Genomic DNA, 18,060 nt, shown 5'->3' with positions numbered 1-18,060 from the left:
TTACAGTACTATATATCGTGAGAAACTCATTATTTCAGAATAATTAAGCAGAAGTTTAATTTTGGAGCTGTTTTTGGTGGAGCTCATCTACTGTAGAAGAGGTTTTTTTTAAACATTAACTTTTCAGGTACAATGATTAACTAGATTTAGAGCCTAGTGTTTTTATGCCTCTGTCACAAGCACATGTCTGTTTGTTCAGACTGATGCTTGGCTGGTAAATATTACTCAACTAAAAGGATAAGTTACAGCCATGACAGTAGATAAAGCTTCAAATATGGATGTTATGGCAAAGAAGTTACAAATTCTAAAAACCGATCCTTCGCACACATCTTCAACCCGACAGCACAGAAGCTCTACACTTCCTGAGCTACTGCGTCCATTAGAATGGAAGGACATGAAGTTGCTGTGACCTTTGACCCCCCCCCCCCCCCTGTCAAAATCAAATCAGTACATCCTTGGGACCAAGTGAATGTTTGTGCCAAATGTGATGAAATTCCCTGGAGGTGTTCCTGAGATATTACTCACTGGAATAAGAGGATGTGACATCACTGTCCCCTTGACCTCTGACTCCCCAAAATCTAATCACTTCATCTTTGGGCCCCAATGAATGGCTGTGCCAAATTTGAAGTAATTCCCTCAAGCCGTTCCTGAGATATCGTGTTCACAAGCCTTGGACGGACGGACGGACAGATAATCTAAACAACAACAAAAAAAAGCCCACGGCCGGGACTGTTGGAGACACGGAGGCAAAAGAAAAGAAAACTGTGAAAGGTTCAGTATTTCCCTCTGGAATCGAGTGTAGGACACCGAGAACAGTAAAATTTCCCCACCATTACTAAGACGTTAAACGCACGCCGCCTCTCTCCTTTCACATGTTGAAAACATGTTGCACAAAAGTCCAACAGAGGCTATGTTATTTTTAGAACTTCCTTCAGGCTTTCACCCTTCAGCAGCGCGAGTCTCTCAGCCAGCCAGAGGAGCTCGTCTGTTTCCCCCGGATGACCTGCGTCTTACTGGGCTACGGGCCACAAGTTGTTATGTATTTAAAAACAGCGTGACACACCTCATCATTTACTGGCGTAATAGCGGTATATAACCCTTTGTACCTACAGCCAGAAGAACACCAGCAGGGTGGAAACTTCTGCATACATAAATCTTTGCTTGGCCGTGTCAGATATATATAGATATACATATATATTTATATATATATATATATTTTAATTTTTGTAGTGCCTGAGGATCTGGTGCTCGAATAGCTGCAGGGCAGAGTTACTGAACTCAGTAACATCACTTTCTTTGGAGTAGATGCGCTGACAGCGAGCTGCTAACCGCCTGCGCTGTTTCTTTCCCGTATCGTCCCACACAGCTGCCAACAGTTGACCCACGCGGACGTCATCACCTCTCTTCAGCTAATTAACTGCTGTTTTCAAGCATAAAACAACACAAGAGGCACATTCTGTACTTGTTGTGTTTCTGTTTTATTATTTATATTGCATTTACAATATTTACAATCATTTCAGTCACAAAAGGCGCAACTATAAAAAAATAACCTTTTACATACTATATGATTCACATCACTATGATACAAAAGAAAACTGTTCATTTCAGCACGGGTGGACCCCGGGGCATTTCTATATTCCTCGTTTGGCACACTGTAATAAAAATGAACTGAGACTGGCCTTGTTGGATCTCAAACTGGTAGAGAAACTCGAACATGACACCCGCTGGGGTATAATAACACTTGGCTCCACTGAACTTGTCTAAGAGCATTAAACCTCAGAGCAAGGCTGGCAAAAATGCTCTCTTGGCTGGCTGCGGTGCATCACAAAGAAACTTGGGCCCCATCGAGCTGTCGATTCTGTCATGTAACGCTCTATTCGTTTTGTGTGATTAATGCACAGAACGGAGTGGATTACATTCGGCCTGGTCCGGAGAACTGACGTTACGATAACAGTCAGTTTCAGTACTGCAATTACAATAATCCAAAGCGTAAATGAATATCCATGCACACAAAAAACAACACAAAAACCACTCAGTCATACATTTGTTCAAATGTACAGACCCAAATAGTATAACAGTACAGTTAGATTTAACAAGGTGCAACATGAGTATTAGTTTAAATAATTCAAGTATTTCAACAAAGTGAGCCTTTGGGTGAAATTGCTATTATAAGGCTGAACAACAGGCTCTTCCTGTTAACCGAAGACCTCCAACATGTCCCTCAGAAAAATGCTCTAAAAACCTTCCTGGATGTGTTATTTTTTAAACTGGAATACTTCCTTTATTACTCTTCATCAGTCCACTCACATGCCAACTTCTTTTATTTTTTACACACCCAGATCTGTCTGGGTGCCGCCTCCCTACCTGGACCACACATGACGCTGTGTGTGTTTCACTGGAGCTACATCACCAAGCAGGTGATTGTGACAAGGATTTTGTTAGTAGCTGCTTCCTACTTGTCTATTTCTCATGAAACCCCCCCAAAAAAGGGATAACATGGACTGAACAAAACATGAACATGCTACTGCGAAAAAACAGGCTGAAATTGAAGAAGCCACTTTGTCTGCTCTCGTCTACAGAGGATCCTGTGGAGAAAAAAAGGTCCGCTGCCGGTCTGCCTTGGCAGATGATGGCATGGGAATATGGAGACATTTTCCTGGATGCTTCGCGCGCTGCAGGCTCGAAGCACCCGGCCTCGGAGGACACGCTCACTTGGCCACCTTGTACTTTCTCATATCAAGGGGCTCTTTGCTGGGTATACACCAGTCGTCGGCCTCCTGGCTCACTTTGTAGTTCTTCAGAGCGGTTTTGTTGTACACTGGCAGCCTCTCGATGGAGTCCGTGGACAGAGCCTGCAGGGACGGGATGACAAGATGTAATTACACACGACCCCGTCTTACCTGGCTGCTCAGGTCTGCAGGTTTTGGCTTGTGTTCGACAAAAGGAATTTTACTCTCCCGCAGACTTTTCAAACTCTTTGTGTCTTGCATGATCGCCGCCTCACCTTCAAGTAGATGACGGCGTCTGTGCCGTAGCCCTCCATTGAGTAGAGCTGCAGGTCCCCCTGGAAGTACTTGGCGTAGAGGCGGGAGATGGGCAGACCGTAACCGAAGCCAGCCTTCGTGGAGGGAGAGAGAGAGAAAGGAGGGAGATCAAGGGTTTAAGATGGGCTTTGTTCACCGTCGCACACTGCAAGCAGCTGAGCTCTTCTGCGGAACAAACGGGTCTTTTGTAGAGTTTGCCGTGTGTACTGTAAGTCAATCGCTTTTTGCGATCTTAAAATAGCAAAGAGAGTTTAAATAAAAGGCTAAAAGAGCTTGTTGATGCTGTGCCGAAATAACGGCATGTTGTTCGTATATGTAGGAGTTAATACAGGTGATCCCGCCTGTGACTGTACTCACCAGTGGAGGCCGCGTGTACTCTCCTATCTGTGGAACCGGAGCAGTCGAGTACATGTAGCTGAAAAGGTTCTCAATCCTGCGAAACGGGACGCCACCGCCTTTATCACTCACCTACGAGCGAGGGCAGAAATAAAAGGGGGAAAGGAGTGAGACGGAGGAGGACGCGAGGTGGACGCGCTGCGCTGAGACACACAGAGGTAGAGGACGAGCCAGCAGCTGAGGGCCTGCCTGTCAGGAACACCTGGCCTCAGCACAAAGGTGGACCGGGATCTGTGTTTGTCAGACGCTGCCGCTGGTAGCAGAAATACAATACAGACATTATGTAAGAGAAGAGTCTAATACCACGTGCAGGAAAAACATAAAAACTATTTTAACCTCTGAGGAATGTAAATAAACTAACACCAAAATCACAGCTAATATAAATATAGTAATGTTATATAAATTAATTTCTGCCCCTTGTATCCAGGTAACAAGAAGAGGACTTGGTGATAAGTCCTGGTACTACATTTATAGGCTCTATGAGTATGAAAGCAAACAGCCCATGTAGCTAATCTTATCAGAGCTGAGTAGCTTCGCTTCGCCAGGAGCCGCTGTGCTTAATCGAGGGCGAGGTCGTTACATAACAGGTTCAGGGAACAAATGATTTGGGGGGCGCCAACCCAAAAGCGGTGGCTTTCAAGTGGAGAGCACACCACATCTTGTGTGCAACACGGTTGTGTAATTCTTGTATTATACCCTGAGATAATCTGAAATTTACGCAATTTGTAAGAAAAAGATGATGTTTACAGACTTCGTTGAACTCGTTGAATGTGCTGTTTCACACGCAGCTGACAAACATTCCCGTTCACTCCCGCAGGAAATTTCAAAAGCTGCTCGTAGTTTGTTAGAACAATATAGGATGAAACTCCTGGGAGCATCAATACAGACAGTCCAAAGCAAAGCTCACACCAACAAGGTTGTTTGATCTTCCTTTTTCTCCCCAATTAAATATTAAATCTGAACTAAGAGTTGAGGTGTAGACGCTGTACAGATTTTAAAGCCTTTTGAAAACGAATTGAGCGCAGCACTTTAATGTGCACGGAGCAGGGGGAGGCTATAACCTGCATGAGGAAGTATTCCAAGTTACGCTGCTTAATGGACATCAGCACCCGAGTTTCCCACGTTGTCGTGACCGCTGCTACGTGAACATTTGTGATTCCACCACACACCTGAAACTGGAGCGGAGAAACATCCGATTTTGGGTCAATCGTCAACAGAGACCCTTGAAATGCTTCAGAAAGTCTACCGTGTGGAAATCTGTGGAAATCGCAAATGCACACATACCAGTGGTCACAAAAAGAGGTTTAACTCATGTTGATCTTGGAGTACTTCCTCCCCCTTCGTCACTCTCTAAAACGTCCATATTTACCAAAAATAAGCACATGGCATTTAGTCTATTTCAAGCTGCTGCACTTTGCAGTTTGCAGCTCACCTTGATTGACATGTCCTCGTTTCCAAGGGAGACCATGACTTGGATGGGTGGGAGGTTGTTGCTGCCCTCATGAGTCTCAATGGTAGCTCTCATTGCATTCTACAAAAAAGGAAAATACGATGTATTAAAACTGTAATATTACTTCATATTGATTTGAGTATGATGTCATTAAACTGTGTTTCCGTTCCAAACCAGAGTCTCGTACCTTGAAGAGCTCAAACAGCATGTGATAGAGGTGAGAGGGCACGTACACAATGCTGTTTGGATGATTCGTCTTCTCGTCTGTTGAAGAGAAAAACAAACAGAGTGTTTTGATTCGGTCCACTTTATTTACGATTCATTATCCTCGCCACTCGTGGATGATTTCCATTAGTGGTAATTATTCTGCTTTTTTTTAATTTAATTTTTCTACGCTCGGTGAGAACGGAGAGGGGAAAAGGTCTGTGTGTCAACATTGTCTGATGCAGCCAGCCGGGCTCACTTAGCCGTTACTTCAGCGCTATAATTAGAGGCCTCTCGGGTGCACCTGGCTGAACGTTTCATTTACATTCAAACGTACCGTACGTGCACACGGGAGGCTGCGATCTGTTTGTTCTTCATCGAAATCTCCTCAACACATTTCAATGACTTAAACTCTCTCCAGGTTTATTTTTTAAAAGGCAGGTAGGAATCTTTTTCAACAGAGAGACTTCAGTGTGAACTTACTGTTCCTCTCCTGCAGTATGAGATCAGGGGAGTTGAGGTAGTACTGGTCACACAGCATCTTGGCACTGTGGAAGGCATCTGACAGAGTGGACATCAAAAATAAAGTCAGAAATTATGATTATAAAACAGGAAGAGTGGGATCATATTTATGGTGCACAATTAAAGGCAAAGAAAATAAATCTACAACAACAAGATCTATTTTGACACGGTGCATATTTACCCTGGACTACATCTCCAATGAAACAGTGAGGGTCGATGCTTCCGATGGTGTTCGGGTGGACTGGGTTGGTGGTGCCATCAAAAATAAGACCTGCAGAGAGCAGAGAGGAATTTAAAGTTGAGCAGAAGAGTCAGCACGGTCTGCACAATTCCATGCTCGAGTTTCTGTTCAAGTCTTTGAATCTTTTCAACACCTCACAGAGAAATGATCGACACAGCAAATATCACTCGTCACATGAGTCATTTAAAGATATTCATTTTGTGGATACTCTTGTCCAAATAAACTAAATTCTTAATGTGAATATAAACTGGAAGAAAGTTGGGCGACTTTGACGGCGACAAAATACGAAGCTTGAACCACCGAATCTACGACTAGCAGACAACTCATTCAATAACCTAAACTTAATTAGTGCTGACTAAGGGAAGGATGAGTTCAGATCACATTTGATGTTTACGTCCCTTGATAAATTGTTGCACAGGATATAAACAGTTGTCTTCTTTTCATTATTTAATTTACGTATATATTCCACCTGGTGTCTAAGGAAAAACATCTCGCATGGAAAATGGTAATGAAAGTGTTTGTTTTAAATGGTTATTTCTGGAAAGAGACTTATTTCTCCTTCTGAGCAGCAAAAAAGTGACAATTAGACTAATAATAATAATTCCTGACACAATGCAGGAACAATAACATCAGGCAAACCCAGAATAACAAGACGAGCGACACCTTCTTGGAGCTGCATAAAATCTCTTAATACGTGTAAATGCAGCGACAGTGAATTGAGCGTCGGACGTCACTCACTGTGCTGGTTGATGAGCATGCGGATAGAAATGCGGCTCATGTAGAAGCGGTCCAGGAAGTACTGTATGTTCTGGTTGGTGACCACGTCGTGGGGAAAGACCTCCTTGTACTCGATGATACCCTGGGCCATGGTCGGCACCACGTCGTTGTGTCTGTTTCTGATGGTCACTAAGGCGTCTACAAACCTGGTGGTGGTGGGGGGGGGTACACAAAGACACGAAGACATCAAGACAAAACCCAAAGAGAGGCGAAAACACAAGGATCCAAAGAACCAACATCACTACCAAATCTAGAGACTGTGATGAAGCTAAACATCCTTTAGGTACAACTTCCTTTTCCAAAAATCGGGTGCAAGTATACAGTCTAAAAGGATTTAACAGTCTAAAAGGATTTAACAGTAAAGAGGGTCGCTGTGTCTCTAAAAATAAGCAGTTTGGAGCAAATGTCACATTATAAATGAGAAACTTACTCTCCAAGCACTCTGTGGTCATCAGGATTCTTGTCTAGGAATTCGAGGATCTCCATCAAACTCGTGATGTACCTGACAGAATCACACGTAAACACAAATAAAACATACTTAAACAGCTGAGTGAGTCTGCAAGGAGGGGAAATTCCTTGTGAGGTTATTCTGATCATGCTGCCGAAAAACAGCCCCTCCTGAAAACAAACTAGATCACGTGACGCTCGAGGAGTATCTAGGGGAAAGTTCAGAGCTCCCCCCCCCCCCCACACCCCCACCACCACCCAGCCATATCCAGTTGGAGGCACTACAAGTCGGTCAAAGGGTGCCTTTGCAATTCTGAGCATGACGTTACAAACCCCACTAACATGGTAATAAACAAGTTAGCAGCTGTGTGACGAGACGAAGGAAGAATCTGGCTCGTGCATAACAACACAGAGGCGGAGACACGGAAATGTGATTTAGTTTTTGGGATCATGTTTCTGCTGAATCAAAATTAAAAAGCCCCAGCTGAGACATTAGACACCCAGGATCCTATTAAAATCAATGAATGAGTTTTTTTTTTTTTTCCCCTCATGGTTTATACAGTTTGACTTACCAGCTCTGCACCATCTGCACAGACGGGGTCGTGAGCAGTTTGTCAGGCAGGACGTTAATTTCCTTCATGATGTTTGAGAGTCTGACAGGGAGCTCCTGCCTCAAAAAGACAAAGGATGTCTTCTCACAGGCATTTATGGAACCTGAATCAACACAAAGTAAACAACCATCAGGGCTACATGGATGCATTGATGAGAGAAAATAAATAAATTTTACAAGGTCAAATGTGAAATCTTACTGATTTTCTGTCTTATACTGTATGTTGGTGAGTTTTAGACAAATGTAATATCAAAAAATTTGAGTTACAAGCAGTGCAAAGGAGAATTTCATTATTTTCTAGCACACTGACCACAATTTTAGTTGAATGATAAAACAAACAAATCAAAATCTCAAAATGATCATTAGCTCCAGGCCTAATCATCATCATCATCATCATCATCATCATCGCGTTGATATTTGCATTGTATTTCTCACTGCAAATGACATTTCTTTCGGAACAAACATCAGCACAAACTAAATGACAGTAAATCTGCAGACCAGAAAGACTTCAGTGATGAATTATCAGCAGAAAAACATCGCAATTCAGTGTCAACCTAACGGTGCAGCCTGCTCCAGAGCTGATGCAACACTCGCTTTGAATACGACTACGGGGCAAACCCTGCAGCACAGCAACCACCCAGCAGCTGCTCAGTCTGACGTTACAAACATGCATTGCCACAGGATATTTTGTGCCTGAATTGTGGTGCATTTCTGATCAGATTTCACACAGCTGGGGCCGTTCAGATCCTCGCAGCTCCCTTACATAATCAACTCTCCCATCTGGACTCACCGAAATCCAGAAACTGCTTCATGGAGAGCGGCGACGGAGAGAACTTGGAGAAATGGTCGATGTGTTTGGGCACGCTGGCCAAAGCAGCATTTTTCATGATGAACCTAACGAACTTCATTATTGCTCTGTGCTGTCGCGGTTTCGCGTCTACAACGTCCGATGGTGGGACTGTCCGAACCTGTTTGCATATGCAGCAGACGGAAAGCAAAGGAAGACAACCACGAGCGTAGGGGGATCCAGCCAATAGGAAGGCGGTATATGTATTTACGTTCCAGACTGGCCAATGGGAGCGTCCTGGGGGAGGGCTTAGTGGCGTTTGGGTGGAAACGACTCCTGCGATTCTCCTTCGATGAAATCTCGAAAACAACAACCTAACTGAACATACTGATTTCATCTAGACCCTTTTTATTTTTATTAGGACAGATAATAATGTAGACAGGAGACAACAGGGATAGTTTTATTCAAGTCTACACAAGACAGCGGATGGGCCTGTTAGAAGAGTAAACATTTGAAAAATAAACTAATCAAAACAGCAGGTTTACCTCAATGCCTCCCTGACACATTTTGTTTGTATGTAAGCAAATGGAAGATTTTATTAATTATCTATCCAGTAACATCCTTCCCATTTGTGGTTGGAGCTTAAATCTGTACTGCTCATTCATATTCTAACCAGGGATTTTTCTATCCGAGCTGTAATTGTGATATCTTAAGTTTTAAGGCACCTTTAAAAATCAGTTAAAACTGACAGAAGCATTGGGTCAGTGGTTGTTTTCATCGAATATCCCAAAAGTAATAAATAAATAACAATAATAGTGTTGTACGGTGAACTGGATCGGGGGAACCCTCGCTTTAACCAGTTTGTTTCTTGGTATCAATCTGTGAGAAAACCTCTGTTTGTTGTTCCTGTGAATGGGTGAACGCTACATGACTAAAAGGGATTTTACCAGTATGTCTGACTAAAATGGGGGACATAAACCACTCTTCGTTAAGTTGTATTATTTCATTATTAACTTATTAAACTACACAAGTCAAGTACAGGAAATGATGCTGCTCAAGAAAAGTATCTGGGCTCCTCCTGAAAGTCAGACTCACAATATTCATGTTGACTTTTATGCAGCAGTTTGAAGTTCATTATGAACTGATGAGAACACAATCAGCTCCTTGTTTACTTCCTCCTCTCTCCTGGTGGACAGACGTTCACCCTCTGTGAATGATTCCCTGGAACCCCGCCACCAATAGTTTTGAATAGAAATGCCTTCGTCAGGGAACACAGTGTCCCGGTCAAATCTCCCGTTCCATAAACAGCGGGTGTGTCAGTACAGTTGGGATTGTCCTTATAAAAGCCTATCTGTCTGTCCTGCCCTCTCACCCAAAACATTGGTTTAACCCCTTTTTGTATCTGTGTATAGGATGCAATAAAATAAAAAAAAATAAAAAAACCTGAAAGTAATAATATTGCAGGACGATGTCAGAAATCTGCACCTGTAAAATATCACGGCTCATTTCAGGTTTCATTGCTTCACTGCAGAAAAATAAACCGACATTATCAAAACAAGTATTAGTCATACTGTTTTCAGGCGTTGCTTGTTTAGCCGTTTAGTTGTTGTTGTTGCTGCACTATATCGGCTACGTTCATGCTCTAACAGGATTTCATCTCGTTTCATCTCAAAAGTATTTCAGGCTTTACTGAACACTGCATTTGTAATAGAAGCTGCCCGCTTAATAAACACAAAACAATACCAGCATTTTATCTTTTTAATATCCAAACTAGGTGGTTTTATGTTTTGCTGGCAGCATTGTCTGGATTTAAATACACCTGAGTCCATAAAAGTACTTTTCACTTGTCACGCAACACATTTAAATCTGTCGTTTGCTGCAAAAGATGTTATCCTTCAGTGTGATGTGTCCTTAGAAAGAGTACGGGAAGCCAAAACTGTACCAGAAGGAGCTCCTGGTAAAGAAAAGGCCTTGATCAGCAGTAGACTGATTACCCATGGAGATTAATCTGGGTTTGAGGGTGGGAAATTGAGGGCAGCAAAGGCAAAAAAAAAAAAAAAAAGAAAAGTGGCTTTTATTAGGTTGTTTTTTTACATGTGCTTAGAAGGTCTTCCTTTTCACTGCCATTTATTCAATGCAAAAAGTAGGATTTGTAAAAGCTGCAAGTCAACCAGCAGTTTTTCAAATCATCCTTATTCTCAGCACCAGAAGGAGACTTGATTTCTGCTTCTTTCTCTCGATGCTTCAATCATTTTTATTTCAAGTGACCTTCTTAAGCTTCGAAGCAGTAACCTTTTCATTTTCGTGCCTTCATTTCTCTGAACTACTCGAGTACTTAAGGTGCATGTTGTGGTGTTTTGCATGCACTGCGATTTCCTGAGGTCTCATACAGTCCAGTCAGAACTGAAATATATTTGTCCTTAGACACTCTGATGTTGATATTCAGGTTTTGATGTCCCTCTTTTCCTTCCAGTTTATTCTTTCTTCTGTCACATTAAAAGGTATTAGTTCAGGTATTACTCTGACCAAGTGCTCAGGTACAATTTCAAGCTACTTAAGATGATAGTATTTCCAGTTTATGCTACTTTAGTGCATTTCAGAAGAAAACACTTGACACTGAATTTGATGAGCTCACAAAATGTGATGCGTGATCATATATTAAATATTACTCGCACATTAATGCACCTGAGCCATAAATATGTCAGATTGGTATCAGCGCCGATTCTGACCTTATTATGGACATCAGGCATCAATCAGAGGGGACTGATCAATATTAAATACATTTCCTTAACTGTATCTTAATAAATAATTAGTGTATAAAATTAATCAATTAAGGATGAGCTGCTCACTGATTCAGTATTTTTTCTCCACAATTCACACAGTAATGAGTTTCAGCAGTTAGAAAACGTGGGACGAACAGAGTCCTGTTATCGGATCAACACTTGAGATCAGCAGACGACTTATCAGAACTGGTATTGGGAAGGAAAAAATAAAAATCGGGTCAGTACATAATGAGAGTCCCAAGATTTTCATCAACTGCCAATAACAAGCTATGACAAAAACAAAACCACCACTTCCAGTCCATACATTTCATTTTTAGCCTGCTGGTACCTGCAGCCCAACCTTGTTTATAACCGGGGACACATACAGTAGTGGAAAGTGCCTAAGTGGTCTGGGGTGAGGGGTGGGGGGCTGAGGGGGAGCCGTTGCTGGCTCATCCCGGTACTTTTCCGCTCTCCGTCAGGCCTGCGTTCCTGCCAGCAGTCAGCTCCTATTCCCCATCGTCAACAAACAGCGGAGCAGGCAGGCATGTTTGGGCATTCTGTCGGTGCCATGTCGGTTGACGGCTGAGCAACTGGACAACGACAACAACTCCAGTGGAAATTTCCTCTCGCCGGAGGCCAGGGGGAGCTGTTAATGGCCCGTTTGACCCCGGGGGTCACTTCAGTTAGAAACCACATTTTATTGCCAACGATTGTCTCCCTCCAACCAAAGACTCCCCTCTAAAATACATCGGTTATAATACGTTCATGCTTAGAATCTGTTTTCAAAGGAAGTAAATCATTTAATGATTCATAAATCCATTGAATTTCAACATTTTGTCTGCCCCGGTGCAATCATGACAACATTCACGCAGTGTTTAGTCCCCATTCACGAAACACACGATAATGGCAGCGCCACGTGAATACAGATGAGAGAAGCCGTCCTGCTAATCAAGCGGTTGAATGGAGGTTTTTACGTGGTCATTATAATCATTTTGAAAGGAGCGTCTGTCAGTGAACAATGAAGAGGGCAGGGGGAAGTGTCAATGAAAGGCAGAAAACTTGGGAGCAAATCAGCTTTTTTAGTGTTACGTCTGCAAAGTTTAAACAAATGTTCAAATGATTTGTTCATGAAAGTCTTCATTGCCTGACCTCCTGAACAAGATGAATTATGTTGAGCTTCTGTGAGTCATTCAGTCAGGACGTCTGCACTGATTTAAAAATGCTGCTTCTACATACAAATATTGTGTCCGAGTGGAAAAGCCAAAACAAGACAATAACCACAAAACTCTTCCTCTTCCTCGGCTGGATATAAATTGTTTTAAGACAGATTTATCCAGAATTGAGTTCTTTTCAATTACAAATCATTCTCTTGAATTAAACTGTGATTTAATCACAGCTTTTAAAATGTCTTATTCCTTCAAATTTCAACATAGAAAACTGAGATGCAGAAGAAACACAGGTGGACAAAGATGAGGTCAGCAGACCAGCACAGTTCAGGACAGGGATTTAGGCAACACTGCCCCCTATCACTGAGGAGACAAATAAAAGAGAACAACTGAGAGTAAAAAGGGGCTTTTAACTCTTTTTGTTTTTGGATCCAATTTCATCAAATCATTTTTCACCTGTATCCTTCTTAAAGGGTTGAAAGTAATGAAGTATATTTACTTAAGTACTGTGTTTAAGTCCAGAATTTCCAATTATACAACTTCCCACTTCTATAATTTTTAAGACATGTCAAAAAGAGATATTATTCCTCAGGCACATTCATTTGACAACTATAGTTGGGAGCTACTATTCCAATTAAGATTTATCCATTAAAACAATAGAGCTTATGTAATACACAACATTAGCTTGTTTTCATTTTGTCACGGTGACATCTGTGAGAAGAAAGATTTCCTCTCTGATCTTCTCAGATAGTTTCATATAAACGACACTTTAAGGCTAAAAGATGCACAAATAAAAAAGTAAAAAAACCCATCCTATTAAGACCTCAGATTGATCTTGTGACCCTTTGGAGAGGCCCGACTACTGGACCAGGAATCACTGGATGAAACGACCTAAAACAGAAACCAGAACCACGTCAATCAGCTACAGCAGTGAAATGCTGCTTAGACGTGTATAATTAAGTCAAGAAGAGAAATGGGAGGCTGTCGATGGGTCACGCTCCCCAAAACAGAACAGATGAAGACAAAAAGAAAACAGAACCTGTTCTGATGAATCGACATTTCTGCTGCAGCTGCAAATGATCGACTCAGAATTGAGCTCCACGGAGCCCAGTCCAACAGTCCATGGCTACCGCTGGTGTGACGGCACACTTCATACCCCTTCATACCAATCAATCAATCAAGGTTTGAATGCCACGGTTTCTCTGCGTGTTCTCACTGACCATGTTTGTCCCTTGACGGCTCTTCTACCAGCTGCTTCCAGCAGAATAATGCACCGTGTCACAAAGCAAAGTTCATCACAAACCGGTCTGATGAACGTGACAGCGAGGACGTCGGTGGACTCTAAAGTCAGCAGATCTGAGTCCAACAGAACACCTTGGAGATGTGGCAGAACGGGAGATTCCCAGCATGAATGAGCAGCTGACGAATGTGCAGAAAGCTTGCAAAACAATCAGTGAGCCGAATCTCAAAGGAACGTCTCCAACATTTTGTGGATTCCAATGACACGAAGAAGAACGAGAGGCCCCGCCCACTGCACAGATTCTTCAAGCAACTGGTGTTCAAACTTTAATATGAACCTGTTTCACAGCAGACATGATCATACCAATATAAACCATAAATACGTCACCAGATCCATAGTGGCTAGAATCATATCCTCTCTACATCTGCAGTCTGTCGTCTGTGTTTACACACACACACACACACACACACACACACACACACACACACACACACACACACACACACACACACACACACTGCAGGAGCATGAACCCTCATAATTGTGTCATCATATTCTCAGATGAGGCGGCTATATTGGTCTAAATGCACAAGAATAGCATCCTATCAGTGTAAGAGGGGAGAGAGTTGTGAAAATGGTGTCATAAGAACCATCTCAGGCTGAATGAACAAAAGATGGAGGGGACAGTTTTTGGATCCCCGAGGCGGGCGGGCCTGCGGTGTCGCATCATGAGTCCGTCAGTCACAGCTGATCCACGGGGGAACTTTGACAACACAGAAAACTGGGAGAGAATCAGTGAAGGCTGCATTTCCTACAGTGCAGCAGTGCTGTCCTAAAAAGCAAAATTAATATAATAGAAATATATAAGTAGACTGTTGTATGACTTGCAGATTAATAAATTAGTCAATCTATGGAATATTAACTGTTTTGATCATTAATTAAGTCATCTTTCAGAAAAGAAATGTTCCAATTTCAGCCTCTCAAATGTGAGAATTTGCTGCGTTTCCGTTGCTTTATGTGACTGCAAATTAAATATAAAATAAGTTTTACGATAGAACTTAAAAAATATGATTGACATTTTTCATTATTTTAGCATTTTAAGGACCAAACAATTCATTAAAAAAAAAAAGTAAAACTTGGAGCAGTTTTGCAAGTGAAACATGTACATCAATTGCATTCTGTTTTTTTTTTCTTCCAAAGCATCTATGAAATATTTAATGTTGAAACTCAAATAAGACATTGCAATGAGGCGGTTTCCCATCCTTGGCTCAGGTTGAGAGCCTCACAGAAGTGGGACACCGACCCACATTATTTTTATAAGGGTCAAGGCTGCTGTAAAACAGAGGGAATCATAATGCAGGCCTGGACTTTTAAAGTGTGTTTCCAGTCCTTGACACTTTCTGTAGTTGGCGGCTGAGCCAACTGAAGCTACAACACACAGACATGTTTTCTTCACAGTCCTGAAAACAGAAGGCGTGAAGAAGAGTTTTCATGTATATAAAGAGGATATAGACATCCGTGGTGCCATGTGGCTTTAAATGTAAGCTGTTGAATTCTTTGCAAAAAAAAAAAAAGGCGTGCTGCTATAAATACACTTCAGTCCGGTTGTGTGCTGCTTTTGTCTCCTTCCCTCTGAACTCTGAGGCTTCACTTGGGTTCAGGATATTATTTGGGCGAATATCTTAAATATTACAAGAACACATTTTTCTTTTGACTCTCCCTGTGACATGCAGGGTGACTCAGGCGAGCAGACATGGATGTTCTCGTTAACAGGAGAGACTAACGCTCCTATTCCCGCGACATCATCATCCCACACGAGTGGAGCTCCACGGCGCGCGCTGTGATGCTCAGTCCTGCACAGTAGCAGCTGCAGGAGGCGTGTTATCACTGCCACGGGAGCACAAGGAAGGAGGAGGAAGGCTGGAGCAGACGTTTTCTTTTTTACCGGACACACCGGGAAACAGAGCGCCTTTTTTTCTTTTCTTTATTTCTTTATTTCTTTATTTAGGGGGGAGCTTTCACTGTCCCCCCCACCACCACCTCCCACCCCTCCGGAGCGATGGCATCTACCCGTCGATCAACGGGAGCGCGTGAGTTATTTCCTCTTTTGTACGAGCAACGTCTTTTCATGTGACGGACACAATGTGAGCTGGAGAAGAAACACGGAACAAACTGGACGTCTACCAGCCATGTTGTAGTCATCGCAGCTAAAGAGCGCAGCCTCGTTTTGAAACGGGCCAAACACGGAGATGTATAGAATCACCAATCTTCTGTGTTTATTTATTGCACGCGCAATTTTATTCGCCGCCGCGCGCAGACATATACATCTCCTTAAAGGAGACGCGCGCGCGCTGCCCCCCTGGCTTTGCCAACATCAGCATCACACGGAGCGATGATGCTCCGGCCGCAGGCAACCTTCAACTTCGGCTGCGCGCTGATGGGAAGCGGTCAGCAAAAGTAGACCACATCTGTCGGGTAGTTCTCCTCGAGCCTGCGTTTATCACTGAATACCAGCGAGCTACAGCCAACAGAAAAATCAATCAATCAATCAAAAAACATCTCAGTGCAGCTTTCTATAGTGACACAACAGCTGGACTTGCATGGTTTATTATACTCTCGGAATATCAGATGAATTGTGATGATAGCCTGTGATAGTAGCAGCACGCCTGATAATGCAAATATAGACTTTTCACAGCAGCTGAAACAGTCCTCTTAAAACCCTGCACGGATATTCAGGAATTTTAGGCTAAAATTTAAAATGTGTCCACATTTCTTGCAAAGCTGGAGTCCTTTTCTCTTGTTGGTGAAAATAATCTTACTGAAGCGGGAGTGCGTACTGATTTGGAGGAACATTCTCTGAAGCATTTTTGGCTTGGAAATACAAACAGTGTGCAGCGGGCGAAGTAATGAAAGAGGAGAGAGGGGGAAAAAATGGAAGACACCGTTTTGCCCTTTTTCTCTTCTGATAGTAAAGCTTGGATGGGGATGTAAGTTTACTGTAAAGCTTGTTAATGTTATTAAAATGGTAGAAGTCTCACAAAAAAACAAAAAAACAGTCGGGCGTTGTTTAGAAAAATCTCACAGCTGAAATTCATCCTCTGTGAAAATCATGTGATTGTAAAATGGTTTGTGAACTGAAAAATCTGTCCCGGGTGGAGCATGAATATCTGTTCAGAATTTCATCCTCTGGGGAACATGAACGCCTGAACATTTATCAAGATTTCAATCTGAAGCAAAGTGGTGGACGGACGGGGTTTCATTTTGTTGTTTTGTTGTTTTTTTCCTCCAAACCTAAACAAAACTGCGACCACGTCCTGTTAACCGTGTGTTTACTTCCGTTGCCATGACGACCAAGGTCCGGTACACTTGTTGCTTTTCACATGTGTGGTTGACAACAGCCTGCTGAATCCAATAGTGGGATTAGTAGGCCCATAACTAACCCAAATATTTGGTAGATGAAACGATAACCATCCATTTTATAGTGTGGTAACAGTCTGAGGGAAACTGAAATATTTCTTGCTTGGAAATTACAAACTCAAGAGGAGCAGAACACCGAGCACGTTGCACACTCTTTTCCTGCACATGTGCTGGTGTACTAGTACAGACTGCATCGTAGTGACGAGTCTCTCGTCCGTCCTCCATACCGAACATACAGCGTTTTTTGTATGAAAGGAGGCTTTAAAGGAAACGATCCAGAGTGGACAGCGACGTGGTGCTGAAATGCAGCCGGGTTCCTCCTCTCACAGCAGCTGAGGGAAATGTGTGTGTGGGTATGAGGAGGAAGCTAACATTTAACCATGAGAGAGGAAGACTGTCTGTACCAAGAAAATCCTGAATGCTTACTCACTCTGTTGCCACTAAGATCTCTGATCCAAGTCATTATGCCACATGCTCAGACAGCCCTGATAATTAACTCCACGGCAAAGTCTGTCCGTCTCCGTCTCTGCAGCGGGGTCGATAGGTCACGTTAAGAACTCTTCATTTTAAGCTTCCCGTCCGTCTGCAGAGTGACTGGTCTTCAGTTGATTAACACCACTTAATTTAAAGTATTCAGCCTACCCTGCTCCCGGGGGGGCGGGGGGGCGGGGGTCCCTTCTGAAGGAGCTAATTTTAGGAGCTGAATCATAACTTCACCTGCTAATCACCAATCACACGGCCACTGCACTGCTTTACCGTTTCTCCGGGGTCCCGGCTTGTTTTGCTGTTTTGTTTTTCTGCCCTCATTAATAACGTTATTTTTTTTTCTTTTAAATTGCAAACAGCGAGCTCCTCGGTGCTCGCAGCGGTTGTATAATGTACTTTGTTTACGTGCTGATGAGCGCCGTTGATGCCGTGTTATTTTGTTTATGTTTGTGACGCTCGGTGAAGTGAGGTTAGAGCGTGTCGGTGGTTTAGTTCTCACGAGGGGAAA

General features: G+C 42.8%; 2 protein-coding genes across 2 annotated transcripts in view; one reads left to right on the top strand and one right to left on the bottom strand.

Annotated features, from left to right (window-relative positions):
• Positions 1-1,454: 1,454 nt before the first annotated feature.
• On the bottom strand, positions 1,455-8,671 carry pdk2a (pyruvate dehydrogenase kinase 2a). The gene is made up of 11 exons (XM_069160117.1): positions 8,482-8,671; positions 7,654-7,795; positions 7,065-7,136; positions 6,596-6,780; positions 5,798-5,887; positions 5,578-5,655; positions 5,078-5,154; positions 4,873-4,971; positions 3,402-3,512; positions 3,005-3,118; positions 1,455-2,852 (listed from the first exon to the last, which is right to left on the bottom strand). The coding sequence occupies exons 1-11, from the start codon at positions 8,597-8,599 to the stop codon at positions 2,709-2,711; spliced, it is 1,230 nt and encodes a 409-aa protein (XP_069016218.1). The 5' UTR covers positions 8,600-8,671; the 3' UTR covers positions 1,455-2,708.
• A 6,625-nt stretch (positions 8,672-15,296) lies between these two features.
• Positions 15,297-18,060, top strand: part of LOC138204692 (TANK-binding kinase 1-binding protein 1-like) — a 48,803-nt gene continuing 46,039 nt past the window's right edge. Inside the window, exon 1 of the mRNA XM_069160114.1 lies at positions 15,297-15,739. The gene's annotated coding sequence lies outside the window, so the exon portion shown is untranslated. The remainder of the gene's footprint in view (positions 15,740-18,060) is intronic.

Source organism: Embiotoca jacksoni, unplaced genomic scaffold (genome assembly GCF_022577435.1).
Source record: "Embiotoca jacksoni isolate LCO1_2020_lvr unplaced genomic scaffold, fEmbJac1.0.p SCAF_26, whole genome shotgun sequence".
Classification (NCBI taxonomy): domain Eukaryota; kingdom Metazoa; phylum Chordata; class Actinopteri; family Embiotocidae; genus Embiotoca; species Embiotoca jacksoni.
This window is presented reverse-complemented; position numbering and strand designations above follow the sequence as displayed.

What these genes read in the sequence shown, in the direction of transcription:
- pdk2a (XM_069160117.1), bottom strand. Translation starts at nt 8,599, where the DNA reads ATGAAGTTCGTTAGGTTCATCATGAAAAATGCTGCTTTGGCCAGCGTG. An exon ending in CATGCTCATCAACCAGCACA is followed by an intron (nt 5,888 to 6,595) that starts GTGAGTGACGTC and finishes TGCTCTCTGCAG; the next exon opens with GTCTTATTTTTGATGGCACC. An exon ending in TGCTGTTTGAGCTCTTCAAG is followed by an intron (nt 4,972 to 5,077) that starts GTACGAGACTCT and finishes CCTTTTTTGTAG; the next exon opens with AATGCAATGAGAGCTACCAT.